Source organism: Mandrillus leucophaeus, unplaced genomic scaffold (assembly GCF_000951045.1).
Source record: "Mandrillus leucophaeus isolate KB7577 unplaced genomic scaffold, Mleu.le_1.0 Scaffold207, whole genome shotgun sequence".
NCBI lineage: Eukaryota > Metazoa > Chordata > Mammalia > Primates > Cercopithecidae > Mandrillus > Mandrillus leucophaeus.
Genome location: NW_012102110.1, coordinates 3972654 through 3994568, shown reverse-complemented (window position 1 = coordinate 3994568; position 21915 = coordinate 3972654). Strand labels below are relative to the sequence as shown.

The window sequence follows — 21915 nt, the reverse complement described above, 5'->3', positions numbered from 1 at the left end:
GCTAATTTTTTGCATTTTTAGTAGAGACGGGGTTTCACTGTGTTAGCCAGGATGGTCTCGATCTCCTGACCTCGTGATCCACCCGCCTTGGCCTCCCAAAGTGCTGGGATTACAGGCATGAGCCACCGTGCCCGGCCGTAAGTGAAATATTCTAATGGCTCTTTGCTATTTGCTCTTATTTGATTCTTTAATACCTTTTTTTTTTTTTTTTTTTTTGAGACGGAGTTTTGCTCTGTCACCAGGCTGGAGTGCAGTGGCGCAATCTCAGCTCACTGCAACCTCTGCCTTCTGGGTTCAATCTATTCTCCTACCCTCCCAAGTAGCTGGGACTACAGGAGCCTGCCACCATGCCCGGCTAATTTTTTGTATGTTTAGTAGAGACAGGGTTTCACTGTGTTAACCAGAGTGGTCTCAATCTCCTGACCTTGTGATCTTCCTGCCTTGGTCTCCCAAAGGGCTGGGATTACAGGTGTGAGCCACCACACCTGGCCTGCTCTTAATTAATTCTGAAAAGATAACACACAATCTCTGTCCTCTAAGAGCCTACATGCCTTGGATTTCAATGGTACAATTCCACTAGGAAGTGGGTCTAATGTCCACTAAGGTTTCAAGGCACTGCTTCCAAATACCTGACCTCTTCAAGAGTCACATGGGCATTGCATTAACCCTGGGAGAAATTCCCATGTGTTCTCCTGAGTACGTATTTACCAAGGCCACAGCTCTAACCAAATGCACCATATATGCTTTCCCTCCATCTGTCACTGGACAGGAAAACAGAAGGAGGACTGCCTTGAGAAGTTACCGTCTGCTGCCCAGATTATCACTCCCTTTACCCTAAGGCATGAGTGTGTCTCAGCCTTAAAGTGTGAGCAACCCACCAGCCTGCAGCAGGCCTTGGGTGCATGGTGCCACATTTGGCCAAACTCACCTGGAAGAACCATTCAAGGCTGTAACATTCATGGACATCGGGCAGCTTTTAAGATATACCTGTTTTGGCCAGATGAGGTGACACACGCCTGTAATCCCAGCACTTTGGTAGGCCAAGGTGGGTGGATCACGAGGTCAGCAGTTCAAGACCAGCCTGGCCAACATGGTGAAATCCCGTCTCTACTAAGAATACAAAAGTTAGCCAGGCATGGTGGTGGGCACCTGTAATCCCAGCTACTCAGGAGGCTGAGACAGAAGAATCGCTTGAACCCAGAAGGCGGAGGTTGCAGTGAGCAGAGACCGTGCCATTGCACTCCAGCCTGGGCAACAGAGTGAGACTTCATCTCAAAAAACAAACAAACAAACAAAAGATATACCTGTTTCAAGTTCAGGGATGATCTCAAAACAATTGCTAACCAACTGTTCTGTGTTGCCTTTCTATGGGATCAGTTGTCATTTTAATTTTCCTTCCATCAAATTAATTAGTATGTATTCTGTTCGCTGAATATGGTATGTAAAGGTTGCCCCCTGTTCATTTCCACTGGCAATTACAAAAATATTATTTATCAGTCCCTAATTGCGTGCCACTCTGATCTTATCTTTCATTTAAATTTGAGAATGGTGGGTGTGAGGTAAGTTTTCTAACCAATCCAGAAAGACAAAGTTGGGGGGAGGGTGGGGATTGTTGATATGCAAGAACTTCATTAGCTATGTATAATTTGAGAGCACTGAGCAGTTAAAGTGTCTCTGCCCTTGCTATTAGAAATTCTGTGCTCATTGAATCTCACTATCTTATATAGTATTATACAGTACTAAGTATTACACAGTACTAAGTATAAGTACCAAGTACTGCATTAAGGCAAAAGAAGAATGACAGTTTTCTCCAACCACTGATTATTCTTTCCACTGAGACTTCAAAACCTGACCCTAATCATCCTGTCTTTCTTCCTACCTTGGGTGATGATGGCAGAACTGACGGGTAGAGAACAGGGTAGGTTATTACACACTGCCCCCTGGGATAAGGTGGCTATTATCTAAATAATTTTAAGGACTTTGGGGCTATAAGTCACCTTAATAAGGAAGCTATTTATTTCAGGATTCTAAAATCTTTTAATAAGTGTTTGTAGAATCAAAAGAATAGAATCAAAGTCACTTGTATGTAGTGAGGGGTTAGCTGGCTAACGCTGTTTTATAAACAAGGGTACAAAACTCAGTGGGGTTGTTTTTAAATGTTTTACCTTGGTGTCATTTCTGTACAAGATCTCAAACCGATAACTTGAAAACTGCTGTGGGAATCAGTGTGGGGCAAACAGGAAACAGATAACGGGCAGTTAGGCTAGTTGCAGTTATGCCAACAAAGAAAACAGAAGCCCCAAAAGATTGCTGGCTTGGTAGGAAGTTCAGGGTATCTTTAAGGTAACATTAAATAGTCTTTATCTGTGGGCCAGACACCGTGGCTCTCACCTGTAATCCCAGCACTTTTGGAGACTGAGGCAGAAGGATTACCTGAGCCCACGAGTTCAAGACCAGCCCGGGCAACATGGCAAAACCACATCTCTACAAAAATATAAAAAATTAGTCAGGCATGGTAGCATGCACATGTAGTCCCAGCTACCCAGGAGACTGAGGTGGGAGGATCAGTTGAACCCAGGAGGTCAAGGCTACAATAAGCCATGATAGCACCACTGCAATCCAGCCTGGGCAACAGAGTGAGGCCCTGTCTCAAAAAAAAAAAAAAAAAAAAAGTCTTCATTTGTAAAACATCTTCCATTATCACCAACTTACAAATGATTCTGCTTTCCAAAGATTTTGGTTGTAGGTTGGTCCTTTAAGACATGAAGAATATTTTTCCTACAGAGACAAAGGTAGAAATAATGGCTACATTCCCAGGCTAAATCTAAGACAAAATATAGTTCATGGCATTTACAAGGATAAAAGTAAAAAGTCATAAATCTGTATGTGTGTGTTTAGGGGTGTGTGTGTCTATGTGTGTGTGTATGTATATATACACAGAGAGAGAGAGAGAGAGAGAATTTATAGGCTTTTTGGGTTCTAATAACTAGAAAAAGGGCACAGGTAACTATTTAGAGTATGGAAGCCAGTGAAGTGACTAGAGACTTCACCCCTATTCTTCTGTCCTCAAATGAATCTTCTGACTCTAGCACTTTGTCCCCTGCCCTAGTAGTCTTAGTATCGAGACTTTCGCTCCTTTCTTTTAGGAAAGGAATAAGGAAGGGCTCCGGAAGCATGTGTCCTTGTGCATGAGCTCATCTAGACACATTTTTTGCTCCTGGCATTATCATTCTCTGATTACTCACTACCATTGGCCCTGTTTGGTAAATGAGGAAACCAAGGCAATGATGTTTTAGGCCAAATCTCGAAAATCTCGTATCAGCAGGACCCAGAGTTAGAGATTAGACTCTACCCCAGATACATCTTCTAAAATCACTGGTCTTCAGATTCGTGAACTGTTTTTTTCCTCGGTTGGAAGAATTTCCCACCAGAACCAACACACAGGGTTAGACCTGGGCATGAAACTGAACACATGCCCTCTTAGTTCCCTTTTCTTCAAAATGAAACTCTCTCAGTAGGAACAGATTCTTACTCATCTATTGTTGTTAGGTGCATTGTCCCTAAAAAAAAATTTATGTGAAGTTAAACAGAATCTGAAATTAATTCAGATTTGATTCTCCCTGCTCAAGTGCATTTGGTCATCAGCAGGCTGAATTTTAGAAGAAAATTTCAAATAGTAGTCTTTAATACTTTAAAGGATTAAAACAGTAATGGAGCACTGTCTAAGTGCTAGCACCTGAACTAAATACTTGGAATATATTTTATTTTATCAATCCAATGAGGATGATACAATTATTATGCCGCTTTAACAGATGAAGAAATTGTAGTTTAGAGAAGAAACTAGCTGTTCAAAGACACACTGTACTACAGGTGGCAAAATAGGGCTTGCACCTGGGTGAGGTGATTCTAGAATGCCAGTTTATAGCCACTGAAATATATTGCCTCCCAAATGATTGTTTCTGCTCAAAGAGTTTTTTTTTAAGTTATCTACTTAATTATATTCTTCCTTTTTCAAAAAGAATGTGAGTGCAAAATGTGTTCAGTATAGCAAATTAAAATTAATTAAAAAGTTAAAGAAAACCAAATTTAAACTTAGGGTAAAAAAATCATTTGGAACCAAGGGTGAAGTTATGGCACGAAAATGTATGTCACAAAGTTCTATATACTTGGTAGGAGAGGGTCTCAGATCTAGCTCTGAGTTTCCTTGCAGCCAGTCAAAGGAGAGGCATGTGATACTCTTCGTGTTTGTAAGATAAAAACACATTAGTTACTCAGATGAGGCTGTGCAATTCCTATCAACCAGGCCAAAGTGAAATTCTCTTGTGAATTCTCATAGAGATGATGCTGTGAGCTGTAATGGCACATAGTCTTACAGTATTAGCAGCTGTCCCTCAAGGGAAGAATCTGCAGGTAGGACGAGATGGCAGATTGGGAAGGGATAAACACTTGAATGGGCATATTGGGTCTCACCACCAGGCAATTTAGCCTACACTTCTGTCTTCTTGAGTACACGGAGAATGGAATGGAACCTCAAGAGGCATCTGTATCAACATGTCTGTTCTGTATGAGTGTCTACCACTGTTTATTAAGCCAGTTCCTCAAATCCCCTTTGACACAGATAGGGTCCACCTAACAAATACCTAATATACTTCAAAAGACAGTTTTGAGAGTGGGAGTCTTCCTTCTTCCTTATTTGAAAAACTTTAAAGTGTCTAATTTTTGCTAATGCCATTTCTCTATTTTCTATTTGCAGGCAAGAAATCCAAGAAAAGGTAAGTTTTATTAGTGGGGGGGAGTTTCCACATCTGCTGATTCCTTCTCTACTTGCTTAAGTTGATTCCTGCTCTACGTAGACACATTAACGCCATAGTAGTTTATTTACCTGGAGTCCTCATCCAAATGACCAGATCTACTAGCTTCCTTTCGGATCTGTGCTTTTTGGTGCTAGTGGAGCTGCATGAATGAATGAATGAAGGAACAAGTAATCCCTATTAGAAGAGGGCAGTTTATGTAAAGGGAGATTTTTCTGATGACCTCAGAATTTTTTCTGAGGGTTAAAAACATTGTGGTATGTTCTTCTTGTTCTGGCTGAATGTGAGGCCCTAAATATATTATTTAATAAATATTCAATTGCTCTAATAGGCATTGCCCTTCGGAAATGTGGGAAAGATAGGGAGCATGAATTCTACCTATAGCTTCCCCAAGGAGGCAAGTATTTTTCAGTTTGGTCTCGAAGCTCAAATTTCTTGTACTGGAGAAATAGCACAGTGGGAGGAGATGCAGACTGTGAAAGTGGATGGCCCACCTGGCAGAAATGAAGATGGCAAAATATTTCTCAGTGTCTAGGGTTTAGTGACTTGCTCTGGAATCTTAGGAAGGAGAATGTAAGTAAAATAAATCTATGAAAGGAAGACTTTGGTGACATATTCAGTACCCAGTTGGACAACTGAGCTCCCTTTAAAATGCTAGAAATGAAGTGAGATGATTTTTGAAGGGATTGGGTGCTGGTTTGGGCAACCATCCTACCAACCACAAACTTAGTATGGGCCATTGCTTAGCATGCAAAGGAAAAAGTGGGGAAAGATGAGGCACCAGAAACCAGATCATAAAGTAATTTATAAGCCATGTGATATGGGTTTTATCTTGAGGTCTTTTGGGATATCACTAAAGGGGTTTAAACAGTGAGTAGCCTTGCCTCCAGCATCTTATAAGGTCACCCTGCAGAGCGGTATGGCAAGTGTGGGAGACAGGTGAGCCTGGAGGCAAAGAGACTTGTTTTGGAGGCATTTGAAGTTATTAGGTTAAAACTGATGGCACCTGTCTAGGGAACTAGTAGTAAGAATGGGTTCATGAAATAGGAAGAGGTGATATTAACTGAATGTGTCTGTTAATTGGCTAAAAGGGAGAGAGAAGAATCAAATTATCATCTTTCTCACCTGGAAACTGGCGGATGGTAGTACCGTTTACTTCTGAGAAGGGAACATAAAAGAATGAGAGGTTTTGGAGGTAAAGATCATGGGTTCGGTTTTGTACTGAGCTTTGGGTGTCTGCGTTTCATTCACTGTGGTTCACTGGACCTATCCACAGCACAGAGGCTATGTTGGGGCAGAGGATTTGGGGCCCTCACATTTCAGGAGGTAACTGCCATCTCAGGAGTGGGTATGATCATCCAGGGAGGGTGTGAGTGCTCTGAGAATGGAAGAGGACCTGTGAGAGAGGATGGGAGCCAGAGGAACATCATTGTCTAATAAGTCAGCTAAGGGAAAGAGAAATGAGAAGAGGTTGCCAGGCAGGGAGGAGGAAGAGGAGGAAGAGTGTGTGGTAATGAATGCCAAGGAAAGAAAGAAAGGGGAACAGCTTCAAACACTGCCAGGAGAACCAGTAAGTACTCCCTGGATGCAACAAGGGTGTCAATGGGGAGACTATTTGCAGTGCAGACATCAAGACAGAGGTCAGATGACCAAGCATTGAGCATCACTGAGGATGAGAAAGTAGAGACAGAACAAGCAGTCATCTCTTTTAAAATGTTTGGCTGTGAAGGCGAAGTGGGGCAGGGGTAACTGGATGAGGACGTGCGATCAGTGGAGGTTCTTTTTATCCTTTTTAATTACTCTGTCTTCTCTTTACTAGTGTAAATGGAGTCTAATGAGGAAAGGCTTCTTTCTCTGAGCTGGTGTCCCTGTCTGTGGCAGGAAACCCACAAGATGTGAAGATGTCTTTCAAACTCACAGCTACTGAGTGAAAGTATTTTCTGGCACAATCTACCCAGAGCTGTTTTCTGGCTACCGGAACCACCTGTTTTAATTGCCACTAGATGGAAGCAGATCAACTAGATTTTTTTTTTTTTTTAAAGATGTCCTTGAGGCACAGGAAGAGATACTGGCTGGAAGAATATTAGCAATAAGCTCATTACCATGCTAATTGCTATATTAAGTTTAATGGTTCACTGATTTTTTTTTATAACCAGTCAATTAATAGTTGTTTATTGAACATTCTTGTGTCGGAAACTGCTAAGCTTGCTTGAGACGCCAAGAGGAGTAAGCCTGGCCCATGATTTCAGGAAAATTATTACCTAGCTGGGGGGTTAAGATAGGAATATAGAAAGAAAAAAATCAGAAAAATACAAGGCAGAGCATGGTAATGGCCAATGGGTGCTATGTTTAAGAAGGAAAAAGCCATTTGGCTTGGTGTTTATAGAAAATCTTATGAAGAAGGTTGCTTTTGAAGAATAGATAGGATTTGGGTGTCTGGAGAAACGCAGGAAAAGAAGGCAGTCTGTAGGAAGGAAAAGATGTAAGCAGCGCTATGGTAGTGAGACTATGAGAGCATGTTCAGGAGCCAGTGAGCAGAACTTTCTTGAACCCATGGCTGATTGAGGAGTTGTGGAGTGGAAGTTGGAAGGGAAGGCTGGCCCCACCAACATAAGTCTTGAATGCTTCACCAGATGGTCTAGAAAGGCCTAGCAAAGAAGAATTATTTGCCCAGCTCTCATTCATTGACCAAGGCTGTATTAATTCATAAGAATCACAGAATTTTAGGTCTGGATAAGATCTTGGTGGATATCACATTCAAACTCTTTTTGTAGCTGAACTAATTAAGTAACTTTTCTATAGGGTTTGAGCAAGTGACAGAGTTACAATAATCATAAGCCTTTATCAAATATTAATTCCATGTTATACACTATTATGAATGGTTTGCATGTCTTAAATCATGAAATATGCCTTTAAGTCTGCGGGAGAAGGGTCTATGAACATCTTCATTACTGATAAAGGAACAGGCACAGAGAAATAAAATAGCCTGAAGTCACAACAAATGGCAAGGCTGAAATCCATACTCATCTGGATCCAGGGATCATGCTCTTAACACATATGCTTTTAGAACTCAAGACCCTTGATTGCCAGCTTAGACTGGTAAGTCCCAGACACCCTCCTTTTCCAGTAATGTGATTTTTTTTTCACACTGAAACCATTGTGTGATTGCACTGAGGAAGGGTGGGGTAGAAGAAGTTCGGTATGTTTTTAGAACAAGTCAAAGGTAAGACGAATACTATCACACTAAACACTGTGAGCCTTTTTTTTTTTTAAGTTCTTGGGCTAATTTTCATAGTAGTTTGTGTTCATTTCTATTAGCTTTTGAGTGGTGAATGAATGATTCCTTGGGCATTTGTGGTTTCATTTCTTGCTGGGTTATTTTGACTCTTCTGCAAACTGACTCTGTTTATCACCTCATTTGGTTTCTGCTGTCTAAATTCTGGCAGGGTAGAAGCTACACCCAAGATACACAGGAAGATACGATGCCAACCTCAGAGGAGGGCATATGTGAAATTTTGTTTTCAGAAACACTTTTTTGTCTCTATTTTCGCAAGCACATTTGCAGCTGCTGAACTGTGGTTTACCCTGACAGTTCATCATGAGACCAGCACCTCAGAATCTGGTTCTCCCTTTGAAAGGTGCCATGAAGACATACCACATTTCATTCTCTCCTTGTCCTTTCCAAGAAGAAGACAGTTGTGTCACACAAAAAAAGTGTCACTTATTTCTTTAAATGTGTTACCATCTCATTAAATTATATCCCAGGATATAATTTATCAGGAGTTTATAACTGCCACTACTTCATGAGTTTAAATTTTCTCCAATTTCACTTTCCATTTAAGCATGCCTTCTAATTTCTTGACTTTCCACTGCTCAAAATCAATCTACGGCCGGGCGCGGTGGCTCACGCCTGTATTCCCAGCACTTTGGGAGGCCAAGGCGGGCGGATCATGAGGTCAGGAGCTTGAGATTAGCCTGGCCAATGCGGGCGGATCATGAGGTCAGGAGCTTGAGATTAGCCTGGCCAATGCGGGCGGATCATGAGGTCAGGAGCTTGAGATTAGCCTGGCCAATATGGTGAAACCCTATCTCTACTAAAAATACAAAAATTAGCTGGGTGTGGTGGCACGTGCCTGTCCTCCCAGCTACTCAGGAAGTTGAGGCGGAAGAATCGCTTGAACCCAGGAGGCCGTGGCTGCAGTGAGCTGAAACCGTGCCACTGCACTCCAGACTGGGCAACAGAGTGAGACGCCGTTTCAAAAAAAAAAATAAAATAAAATAAAAATAAATTTAAAAAATCAATCTATACTGTCCTTCAAACTCATTAGATCTGGAGACAAAGACCGTATGCACCACAAAAGTTTCTCCAAGTGTGGTCTGTGGGCCAGTGGCATAAGCATCACTAAAGAGCTTGTTAGGGGTGCAGAATCTCAGGCTCCACTCAGACCTACTGAATCAGAGTCTGCATTTTAACACCATCTCTGAATGGTAAGCACATGAAAGTCTGACAGGTGCTGCCTCTAGGGTTTCCTTACATTCGTTCATCTTCAAAAGTTCCTAAAGGCCGGCCTCTTGTCTGAGATTTCCAGCTGAAAGCATTTCCCTGCTCCTCTTCTCATCTCTAATGAATATTTACCTTTTCTACTAACACTCCAAGTTTTGCAATTTTTAAACTCTTAAGTTTATTATCTTTTGTTTTTCTTTCAGTATGGATGACCCATATTAAATCGCCCTCGGTGAAAGAAAATTCTTGGAATACTGAAAATTATGGGATCCTTTAAATCCTTCCGTGAAACGTTTTGCATGGTGGCACCTCCTACATCAAACATGAAGTGTGTTTCCTTCAGCACATCTGGAAAGATTTCTACCTGACCAACAGCTCCTTCAGCTTCCATTCTGCCCCTCATTTATCCCTCAACCCCCAGCCCACAGGTGTTTATATGGCTCAGCTTTTTGTCTTTTCTGAGGAGAAACAAATAAGACCATAAAGGGAAAGGATTAATGTGGAATATAAAGATGGCTGACTTTGCTCTTTCTTGACTCTTGTTTTCAGTTTCAATTCAGTGCTGTACTTGATGACAGACACTTCTAAATGCGGTGAAAATTTGACACATATGTGAATATGGACTCAGTTTTCTTGCAGATCAAATTTCTCATCATCTTCTGTATCCTGTGGAGGTAGAACAGTCTTATAGAAAGTTCATAAAGTCTACGCTCTCCTTGCTTTCTAACTCCAGTGAAGTAACGGGGTCCTGCTCAAGTTGAAAGAGTCCTATTTGCACAGTAGCCTCACCGTCTGTGAATGGACCATCCTATTTAACTGGCTTCAGCCTCCCCACCTTCTTCAACCGCCTCTCTTTTTCAGTTGGCTGACTTCCACACCTAGCATCTCATGAGTGCCAAGCAAAAGGAGAGAAGGGAGAAATAGCCTGCACTATTTTTTAGTTTGGGGGTTTTGCTGTATCTTTTTGTGAGACCCATTCCTATTTCTTATAGTCAATGCTCTGTCACTATATTATTAGTAAGAAAACATTACTGAAATGCTAGCCACAAGTGAAATCTCTTTGATGTTATGTGGAAGAATTAAAACAGGTAGAGAAATTCCTGATTCACAATTAAATGCTCTCCCTTCCCTGCCCCCAGACCTCTTATCCACTTACCTAGATTCTACATATTCTTCAAATTTCATCTCAGGCCTCCCTCACCCCCACCACTTCTTTTATAACTAGTCCTTGGCCGGGCACAGAGGCTCATGCCTGTAATCCCAGCACTTTGGGAGGCTGAGGCGGGCGGATCACGAGGTCAGGAGATCGAGACCACCCTGGCTAACACGGTGAAACCCTGTCTCTACTAAAAATACAAAAAATTAGCCGGGCGAGGTGGCGGGCGCCTGTAGTCCCAGCTACTTAGGAGGCTGAGGCAGGAGCATGGTGTGAACCCGGGAGGCGGAGATTGCAGTGAGCGGAGATCGCGCCACCGCACTCCAGCCTGGGCGACAGAGCGAGACTCCCTTCCCCTCCTCACCCAAACACACACACACACACACACACACACACACACACCAAAATAACTAGTCCTTAACTAATCGAACCCATGCTGAGCTCCTCTTCCTGGCTTCTCACTGAAAGGTTACCCTGTAACATGCAATTTTGCATTTGAATACAACCTGCTTTTGAAGTGTTAATTAGTTTGCCTAGTTTCTTATTTTGAAAATTACCGTATGTTTTGTTTTCTCCCCAATGAGATTATATGCTCCTTCAGGGCAAAGTTTGTGTCAGATCCCTGGAGTGTCTAGTGCATTACTTGACACTCAATAAATGAATGTTCAAATAAATGGGAAAGAGCATACAGTGTACTGCTGATACAAGTTTCAGCAAACCCTCTTTCTCTATGGCATCCGATGACCTGGGCAGATATCACCTAATGTCAAGAGCTGGATTCTTATGAGAGAATAGGGCCCTATCAGAAGCTAGCTGGAAATACCTCCTTGTCCCACGGCCAGTACAGATTTCATACAAATTTGCACACGTTATGAGAATAATTTTTTGGTAATGATTACATTTTTCTTTCTCAAAGACATCTCAGATTCTGTATTACAGCAAGAGCTGTTGCAAAAGATTCTCCCTATAGTACACTGTAAATCTTGGATGTGCAAGTCACATTCATGTGGTTTAGGGTATGAGAGACAGGACTGACAGAGAAGAGAGACAGAGAAGAGAGAGAGAGACAGGAGAGAGACAGAGAGAGGAGAGAGAGAAACAGGAGAAAGAGGCAGAGAGACAAAGACGGAGTCAAAGAGAGAAAAAAAGAGAAAGATAGAAATAGTAAAACAACAACAACGACAGTGTGCCGTATTCCTTTAAAAGTCAGGGTAAATTTAAACCCTATAATTGATAATTGAAGGTCTTCTCTGTGACCTTATAACACTCCAATACTACCTTGTTGTCAATGTAAACAAAGGTGTAGTCTGAAAACACTCAGACCACTGACAACCATAGCTTTCCTATCAAAAATCCTTAATCCAGTAACCCGTGGATGCATTCAATCTGTAGCGGCAACTGCTTTGCTAAGAGAAGAAAGTAGAAAACTAGCTTTTAGAGGAAACCTCATTGGGAGCACACCTCACCAGTTCAGAATTATTCTAGGTCAAAAAAGCAAAAAGGTAGCTTACTAACTCAAAAATCTAAAGTATGGGGCTATTCTGTTAGAAAAAGGTAATTTAACACCAACCACTGATAATTCCCGTAACCCAGCAGATTTCCTAACAGGGGATTTAAATCTTAATTACCATACAAAGGTCCAACCAGATCTAGGAGGAATTCCCTTCAGGACAGGACAATAGATGCTTCCTCCCAGGCGATTGAGGAAAAAACCACAGTGGGTATTCAGTAAGTGCTAGGGAGACTCTTGTGGAAGCAGAGTTAGAAAAATTGCCGAATAATTGGTCTGCTCAAACGCGCCAGCTGTTTGCACTCAGCCAAGTCTTAAAGTACTTACAGAATCGAAAAAAGACTATCTCAATCCTGTCTCAAAAGGTTACCTACACCCTCTCTGAAATGAATTTGCATAAGAACTGTTGTCTATGGGAATGCATCTGGATGGCGCAGCTGGGTTGTTATGAAATACTCAGGAACCCAGCCCAGGCCTAGGACTCACATCTGAGCACAAAGGCAATGTTGGGCACGCTGGTAAAGGAGCACTAGAATCCAGCAGCCCGGACCCCTTTCTTTGTGGTCAAGAAAGGCAGGAAAAGGGGTGCAGGACTGCTACATTGGTGAGCATAACTACTCCGATAAGCAGAGCTCCATGGGTGGTGACGCACCTTGGAAAGGAATAAGCATTAGGACCATAGAGGACACTTTAGGACTAATGCTCTTCGGAAAATGACTAGGGCTGCTGGCATCCCTGTGTTCTTTTGTCAGGTGGGAAACGTTTCCCCCCAAGGCAAAAATGCCCCTAAGATGTATTCTGGAGAATTGGGACCAATTTGACCCTCAGACTCTAAGAAAGAAATGACTTATATTCTTCTGCAGTACCGCCTGGCCACGATACCCTCTTCAAGGGGGAGAAACCTGGCCTCCTGAAGGAAGGATAAATTATAACACCATCTTATAGCTAGACCTCTTTTGTAGAAAAGAAGGCAAATGGTGTGAAGTGCCATACGTACAAACTTTCTTTTCATTAAGAGACAACTCGCAATTATGTAAAAGGTGTGATTTATGCCCTACAGGAAGCCCTCAGAGTCTACCTCCCTACCCCAACGTTCCCCCGACTCCTTCTCCAACTAATAAGGACCCTCCTTCAACCCAAACGGTCCAAAAGAAGATAGACAAAGGGGTAAACAATAAACCAAAGAGTGCTAATATTTCCCGATTATGCCCCCTCCAAGCAGTGGGAGGAGGAGAATTCGGCCCAGAGTGCATGTACCTTTTTCTTTCTCAGACTTAAAGCAAATTAAAATAGACCTAGGTAAATTCTCAGATAACCCTGATGGCTATATTGATGTTTTACAAGGGTTAGGACAATCCTTTGATCTGACATGGAGATATATAATGTTTCTGCTAATTCAGACACTAAGCCCAAATGAGAGAAGTGCCACCTTAACTGCAGCCCGAGAGTTTGGCTGCCTCAGGTATCTCAGTCAGGTCAATGATAAGGTGACAACAGAGGAAAGAGAATGATTCCTCACAGGCCAGCAGGCAATTCCCAGTGCAGACCCTGATTGGGACACAGAATCAGTACATGGAGATTGGTGCTGCAGACATTTGCTAACTTACATGCTAGAAGCACTAAAGAAAACAAGGAAGAAGCCTATGAATTATTCAATGATGTCCACTATAACACAGGGAAAGGAAGAAAATCCTACCGCCTTTCTGGAGAGACTAAGGAAGGCTTGAGAAAGCATACCTCTCTGTCACCTGACTCTATTGAAGGCCAACCCATCTTAAAGGATAAGTTTATCACTCAGTCAGCTGCAGATGTTAGAAAAAATCTTCAAAAGTCTGCCTTAGGCCCGGAGCAAAATTTAGAAACCCTATTGAACTTGGCAACCTCTGTTTTTTTATAATAGAGATCAGGAGGAGCAGGCAGAGGGATAAACAAAAGGCCACTGCTTTAGTCATGTCCCTCAGGCAAGCGGACTTTGGAGGCTCTGGAAAAGGGAAAAGCTGGGCAAATAGAATGCCTAATAGGGTCTGCTTCCAGTGTGGTCTACAAGGAGGACACTTTAAAAAAGATTGTCCAACTAGAAGTAAGCTGACCCTTCGTCCATGCCCCTTATGTCAAGGGAATCACTAGACGTCCCACTGCCCAAAAAGACTAAGTTCCTCTGAGTCAGAAGCCACTAACCAGATGATCCAGCAGCAGGACTGAGGGTGAGGGTGCCCAGGGCAAGCACCAGGCCATGCCCTCACCTCGCAGAGCGCCTCATTGAGGGCCAGGACGTTAACTGTCTCCTGGACACTGGCGCAGCCTTCTCAGTCTTACTCTCCTGTCCCGGACAACTGTCCTCTATATCTGTCACTATCCGAGGGGTCCTAGGACAGACAGTCGCTAGATACTTCTCCCAGCCACTAAGTTGTGACTGGGGAACTTTACTCTTTTCACATGCTTTTCTAATTATGCCTGAAAGCCCCACTCCTTTGTTAGGGAGAGACATGCTAGGAAAAGCAGGAGCCATTATACACCTGAACATAGGAGAAGGAACACCCGTTTGTTGTCCCCTGCTTGAGGAAGGAATTAATCCTGAAGTCTGGGCAACAGAAGGATAATATGGATGAGCAAAGAATGCCCGTCCTGTTCAAGTTAAAGGATTCCGCCTCCTTTCCCTATCAAAGGCAGTACCCCCTTAGACCCGAGGCCCAACAAGGATTCCAAAATACTGTTAAGGACCTAAAAGCCCAAGGCCTAGTAAAACCATGCAACAGACCCTGCAATACTCCAATTTTAGGAGTACAGAAACCCAACAGACAGTGGAGGTTACTGCAAGATCTCAGGATTATCAATGAGGCCGTTGTCCCTCTATACCCAGCTGTGCCTAACCCTTATACTCTGCTTTCCCAAATACCAGGGGGAAGCAGAGTGGCTTACAGTCCTGGACCTTAAGAATGCCTTTTTCTGCATCCTTGTACATCTTGACTCTCATTTCTTGTTTGCCTTTGAAGATCCCTCAAACCCAATGTCTCAACTCACCTGGACTGCTTTACCCCCAAGGGTTCAGGGATAGCCCCCATCTATTTGGCCAGGCATTAGCTGAAGACTTGAGTCAGTTCTCATACCTGGACACTCTTGTCCTTTGGTACGTGGATGATTTACTTTTAGCTGCCCGTTCAGAAACCTTGTGCCATCAAGCCACCCAAGCACTCTTAAATTTCCTCACCACCTGTGGCTACAAGGTTTCCAAACCAAAGGCTCAGATCTGCTCACAGCAGGTTAAATACTTAGGGCTAAAATTATCCAAAGGCACCAGGGCCCTTAGTGAGGAAAGTATCCAGCCTATACTGGCTTATCCTCATCCCACAACCCTAAAACAACTAAGAGGGTTCCTTGGCATAACAGGTTTCTGCCGAATATGGAGTCCCAGGTATGGCGAAATAGCCAGATCAATATATACACTAATTAAGGAAACTCAGAAAGCCAATACTCATTTAGTAAGATGGATACCCGAAGCAGAAGCAGCTTTCCAGGCCCTAAAGAAGGCCCTAACCCAAGCCCCAGTGTTAAGCTTGCCAACAGGGCAAGACTTTTCTTTATATATCACAGAAAAAGCAAGAATAGCTCTAGGAGTCATTACACAGGTCCGAGGGACCAGCTTGCAACCGGTGGCAGACCTGAGTAAGGAAACTGATGTAGTGGCAAAGGGTTGGCCTCATTGTTTACAGGTAGTGGCAGCAGTAGCAGTTTTAGTATCTGATGCATTTAAAATAATACAGGGAAAATATCTCACTGTGTGGACATCTCATGATGTGAATGGCACAATCACTGCTAAAGGATACTTGTGGCTGTCAGACAACCGTTTACTTAAATATCAGGCTCTATTACTTGAAGGGCTTGTGTTGTGACTGCACACTTGTGCAACTCTTAACCCAGCCACATTTCTTCCAGACAATGAAGAAAAGATAGAACATAATTGTCAACAGTTGCTCAAACCTATGCCACTCGAAGGGACCTTTTAGAGGTTCCCTTGACTGATCCCGACCTCAACTTGTATACTGAGGGAAGCTCCTTTGTAGAAAAAGGACTTCGAAAAGTGGGGTATGCAGTGGTCAGTGATAATGGAATACTTGAAGGTAATCCCCTCATTCCAGGAACTAGTGCTCAGCTGGTAGAACTAATAGCCCTCACTTGGGCACTAGAATTAGGAGAAGGAAAAAGGGTATATATATATACAGACTTTAAGTATGCTTACCTAGTCCTCCATGCCCACACAGCAATATGGAGAGAAAGAGAATTCCTAACTTCCGAGGGAACACCTATCAAACATCAGGCAGCCTTTAGGAGATTATTATTGGCTGTACAGAAACCTAAAGAGGTGGCAGTCTTACACTGCTGGGGGCATCAGAAAGGAAAGGAAAGGGAAATGGAAGGGAACCACCAAGAGGATATTGAAACCAAAAGAGCAGCAAGTCAGGACCCTCCATTAGAAATGCTTAGAGAAGGACCCCTAGTATGGTGTAATCCCCTCTGGTAAACCAAGCCCCAGTACTCAGAAGAAGAAATAGAATGGGGAACCTCACAAGGACATAGTTTCCTCCCCTCAGGATGGCTAGCCACCGAAGAAGGAAAAATACTTTTGCCTGCAGCTAACCAATGGAAATTACTTAAAAACCCTTCACCAAATCTTTCACTTAGGCATTGATAGCACTCATCAGATGGCCAAAGCATTATTTACTGGACCAGGCCTTTTCAAAACGATCAAGCAGATAGTCAGGGCCCGTGAAGTGTGCCAAAGAAATAATCCCTTGCCTTATCGCCAAGCTTAACAAAGAACAGGCCATTACATTACCCAGGAGAAGACTGGCAACCCGATTTTACCCGCATGCCCAAATCTCAGGGATTTCAGTATCGATTAGTTTGGGTACATACTTTCACTGGTTGAGGAGAGGCCTTTCCCTGTAGGACAGAAAAGGCCCAAGAGGTAATAAAGGCACTAGTTCATGAAATAATTCCCAGATTCGGACTTCCCCGAGGCTTACAGAGTGACAATGGCCCCGCTTTCAAGGCTATAGTAACCCAGGGAGTATCCCAGCTGTTAGGTATACAATATGACTTACACTGCTCCTGGAGGCCACAATCCTCAGGGAAGGTCGAGAAAATGAATGTAACACTCAAACAACATCTAAAAAAACTAACCCAGGAAGCCCATCTTGCACGGCCTGCTCTGTTGCCTATAGCCTTACTAAGAATCTGAAACTCTCCCCAAAAAGCAAGACTTAGCCCATACGAAATGCTGTATGGATGACCCTTCCTAACCAATGACCTTGTGCTTGACTGAGAGACAGCCCACTTAGTTGCAGACATCACCTCTGTAACCAAATATCAACAAGTTCTTAAAACATTACATGGAGCCTGTCCCCGAGAAGAGGGAAAGGAATTATTCCACTTGGTGACATGGTATTAGTCAAGTCCCTTCCCTTTAATTCCCCATCCCTACACACATTCCTGGGAAGGACCCTACCCAGTCATTTTATCTACCACAACCGTGGTTGAAGTGGCTGGAGTGGAGTCTTGGATACATCACACTCAAGTCAAACCCTGGATGCTGCCAAAGGAACCCAAAAATCCAGGAGACAATGCTAGCTATTCCTGTGAACCTCTAGAAGATCTGTGCCTGCTCTTCAACAACCGTGAAGAGAGTAACTACAATCATAAATCCCCATGGCCCTCCTTTATCATATTTTTATCTTTACTGTTCTCTTACCCCCTTTCACTCTTACTGCACCCCCTCCATGCTGCTGTATGACCAGTAGCTCCCCTTACCAAGAGTTTCTATGGAGAATGCGGCTTCCCAGATATATTGATGCCCCATCGTATAGGAATTTATTTAAGGGAACCCCGACCTTCACTGCCCACACCCATATGCCCTGCAACTGCTATAACTCTGCCACTCTTTGCATGCATGCAAATACTCATTATTGCACAGGGAAAATGATTAATCTTAGTTGTCCTGGAGGACTTGGAGCCACTGTCTTTTGGACTTACTTCACCCATACTGGTATGTCTGATGGGTGTGGAGTTCAAGATCAGGCAAGAGAAAAACACGTAAAGGAAGTAATCTCTCAACTGACCCTGGTACATAGTACCCCTACCCCCTACAAAGGACTAGATCTCTCAAAACTACATGAATCCCTCCAAACCCATACTTGCCTAGTAAGCCTATTTAATACCACCCTCACCGGGCTCCATGAGGTCTTGGCTCAAAACCCTACTAACTATTGGATGTGCCTCCCTCTGCACTTCAGGCCATACATTTCAATCCCTGTACCTGAACAATGGAACAACTTCAGCACAGAAATAAACACCACTTCCATTTTAGTAGGACCTCTTGTTTCCAATCTGGAAATAACCCTTACCTCAGACCTCACCTGTGTAAAATTTAGCAATACTATAGACACAACCAACTCCCAGTGCATCAGGTGGATAAATCCTCCCACACGAATAGTCTGACCACCCTCAGAAATATTTTTTGTCTGTGGTATCTCAGCCTATCGTTGTTTGAATGGCTCTTCAGAATCTATGTGCTTCCTCTCGTTTTTAGTGCCCCCATGACCATTTACACTGAACAAGATTTATACAACTATGTCGTATCTAAGGGCTGCAACAAAGAGTACCCATTCTTCCTTTTGTTATTGGAATGGGAGTGCTAGGTGGACTAGGTACTGGCATTGGCGGTATCACAACCTCTAGTCAGTTCTACTACAAACTATCTCAAGGACTAAATGGTGACAGGGAACTGGTCGCTGACTCCCTGGTTACCTTGCAAGATCAACTTAACTCCCTAGTAGCAGTAGTCCTTCAAAATCGAAGAGCTTTAGACTTGCTAACTGCCGAAAGAGGGGGAATCTGTTTATTTTTAGGGGAAGAATGCTGTCATTATGCTAATCAATCTGGAATCATCACCAAGAAAGTTAAAGAAATTCGAGATTGAATACAACGTAGAGCAGAGGAGTTTCAAAACACCAGACCCTGGGGCCTCCTCAGTCAATGAATGCCCTGGATTCTCCCCTTCTTAAGACCTCTAGCAGTTATAATATTGCTACTCCTCTTTGAACTCTGTATCTTTAACCTCCTTGTTAAGTTTGTCTCTTCCAGAATTGAAGCTGTAAAGCTACAAATGGTTCTTCAAATAGAGGCCCAGATGCAGTCCATGACTAAGATCTACTGTGGACCCCTGGACTGGCTTGCTAGTTCATGCTCCAATGTTAATGACATCGAAGGCACTCCTCCCAAGGAAATCTCAACTGCACAACTCCTACTATGCCCCAATTCAGCAGGAAGAAGTTAGAGCGGTCGTCGGCCAACCTTCCCAACAGCACTTGGGTTTTCCTGTTGAGAAGGGGGACTGAGAGACAGGACTAGCTGGATTTCCTAGGCCAACCAAGAATCCCTAAGCCTAGCTGGGAAGGTGACCACATCCACCTTTAAACATGGGGCTTGCAACTTAGCCCATACCCAACCAATCAGGTAGTAAAGAGAGCTCACTAAAACGCTAATTAGGCAAAAACAAGAGGTAAAGAAATAGCCAATCATCTATTGCCTGAGAGCACAGCGGGAGGGACAATAATCAGGATATAAACCCAGGCATTCGAGCCGGCAACGGCTACTGTCTTTGGGTCCCCTCCCTTTGTATGGGAGCTCTGTTTTCACTCTGTTAAATCTTGCAACTGCACTCTCTTCTGGTCCGTGTTTGTTATAGCTCGAGCTGAGCTTTCACTTGCCATCCACCACTGCTGTTTGACGCCATGGCAGACCCACCACTGACTTCCATCCCTCCAGATTTGGCAGGGTGTCTGCTGTGCTCCTGATACAGCGAGGCACCCATTGCCACTCCCAATCAGGCTAAAGGCTTGCCATTGTTCCTGCACAGCTATGTGCCTGGGTTTGTCCTAATGGAGCTGAACACTAGTCACTGGGTTCCATGGTTCTCTTCCGTGACCCATGGCTTCTAACAGAGCTATAACACTCACCGCATGGCCCAAGATTCCATTTCTTGGAATCCGTGAGGCAAGAACCCCAGGTTAGAGAACACAAGGCTTGCCACCATCTTGGAAGCAGCCTGCCACCATTTTGGAAGTGGCCCGCCACCATCTTGGGAGCTCTGGGAGCAAGGACCCTCCAGTAACAGGTACATCACCTGGAGTTGTACAGTGAGCACCTGCACAGACTCACATGGCAACCCTGATAGAACATGTTTATTTGACTAACACATCAGGGCCAAGGAACCCAAATGGACACTACTCCTTGTAATTATGATGCATACAGATTTAAAAATAAAGTTCTACATTCAAGTTCTAGGATTCCTATATGATCTTAGGAATTACATAATAGTGTATCCCATAAATATTCATAATATAAATTTCTCCAAAAACCTTGGTCTTAACCTCCCTGAGACTTACTTCCTATGCCCGTAAAACAAGAATGAAATTTGCCTTGCTTACCTCACAGCGTTATTGTGATGGTACCTTAAGTATGAAATTGCTTTGTGAACTGAATCTGAAACATGCACTTTTTTTTTTTTTTCTCACTCAAATCTTACCTTTCGTGCTTTCTTGGTGTAAGATTCTGGCTCTTATCCTAAGGCTGGAACAGATGGAACTCTCAGTCCTTATCCTGAGATAAGAAGCCAGGAAATCTTTCACTTGTGTTCCAATAGGAACCCAGTCCTCAGATTTTCACTGCACAGGGTCAACTCTGACACCTGCCCTTCTGCTGGGGGGAGGTAGAAGGGTCTGGGACAGGGAGTCAGAGGCATCAGTGGGAACCCTGCCTCCATCTCTGTGATGTGACCCTGGCCAGTTGTTACTGTCTCTGAACTTCAGATTTATTTATGAAATAGGAATCCCATTATCTTCCTCACATGGTTGTGCTCCACATTTTATGAAATAACTCCTCCCATCCTTTACTCAGAGTACCAAGTTCATGAAATTGACAGAGTTCCAGGAACACAGAATTATTTATTCTTTCTGATTTGTTCACCCAAGATCAATGTGCCTGAGCTATATGATGGTAGTTTCCTACAGAAATAGTTCACCAAATTAAAATCTAATTTTTAAAAAATTAGCTGGGTGTGGTAGCACATACCTGTAGTTCTAGCTAGTCAGGAAGCTGAGGCAAAAGGATTGCTTGAGCTCTAATGATTTAATGAGAATAGAAAGAAGCAAGAAAGGGGCTTCTTGTCCAAATTGCACTGTGGAAAATGAATAAATGTATTCTTTAGACATCCATATTCTTGCCCTTAAACTTCCTCCTATCTGCCAGCTGACTTCTCTCTAGAGTTCTTTCTCCAAAGTTCTTTGCATTGACCTCTTTTGACTTCAGCAATTTGATTTTTCCCTTCTGTTCAAATGTCCTATTACAGAAAGAAAATCTGCCATCACCAAAACAACCTACCCGTTTATGACAAAGGACAGGGAAATTATTAGGAGAAATAATGAGATCTTTACTTCCCTCCGGCCTTCGTAGCTTTGTCTGATCCAGTGGGCCCCGACAGTTTATGAGATACATACAGCCTTCCCTGCAAGACTCTGAAGCGGTTTTAGTTGGAAGTCATATAATAATTGTCACACATGTCCGTGTGAAGAGACCACCAAACAGGCTTTGTGTGAGCAATAAAGCTTTTTAATCACCTGGGTGCAGGCGGGCTGAGTCTGAAAAGAGAGTCAGTGAAGGGAGATAGGGGTAGGGCTGTTTTATAGGATTTGGGTGGGTCGTGGAGAATTACAGTCAAAGGGAGTTTTTCTCTTGTGGGCAGGGGTGGGGGTCACAAGGTGCTCAGTGGAGGAGCTTCTGGGCCAGGAGAAGGAATTTCAGAAGGTTAATCGCTCAGTCAAGGTGGGGCAGGAACAAATCACCATGGTGGAATGTCATCAGTTGAGGCAGGCGCTGT

The 21915-nt window shown here is 43.3% G+C and overlaps 1 protein-coding gene across 1 annotated transcript in view; it reads left to right on the top strand.

The window, feature by feature from the left end:
* The window catches only part of SELL (selectin L), a 20724-nt gene extending 10898 nt beyond the window's left edge, over positions 1-9826 (top strand). The window contains exons 8-9 of the mRNA XM_011979952.1: positions 4754-4772; positions 9519-9826. Of these exons, the coding sequence (XP_011835342.1) occupies positions 4754-4772; positions 9519-9537 (38 nt within the window). The 3' untranslated portion in view covers positions 9538-9826. The remainder of the gene's footprint in view (positions 1-4753; positions 4773-9518) is intronic.
* Positions 9827-21915: the final 12089 nt, after the last annotated feature.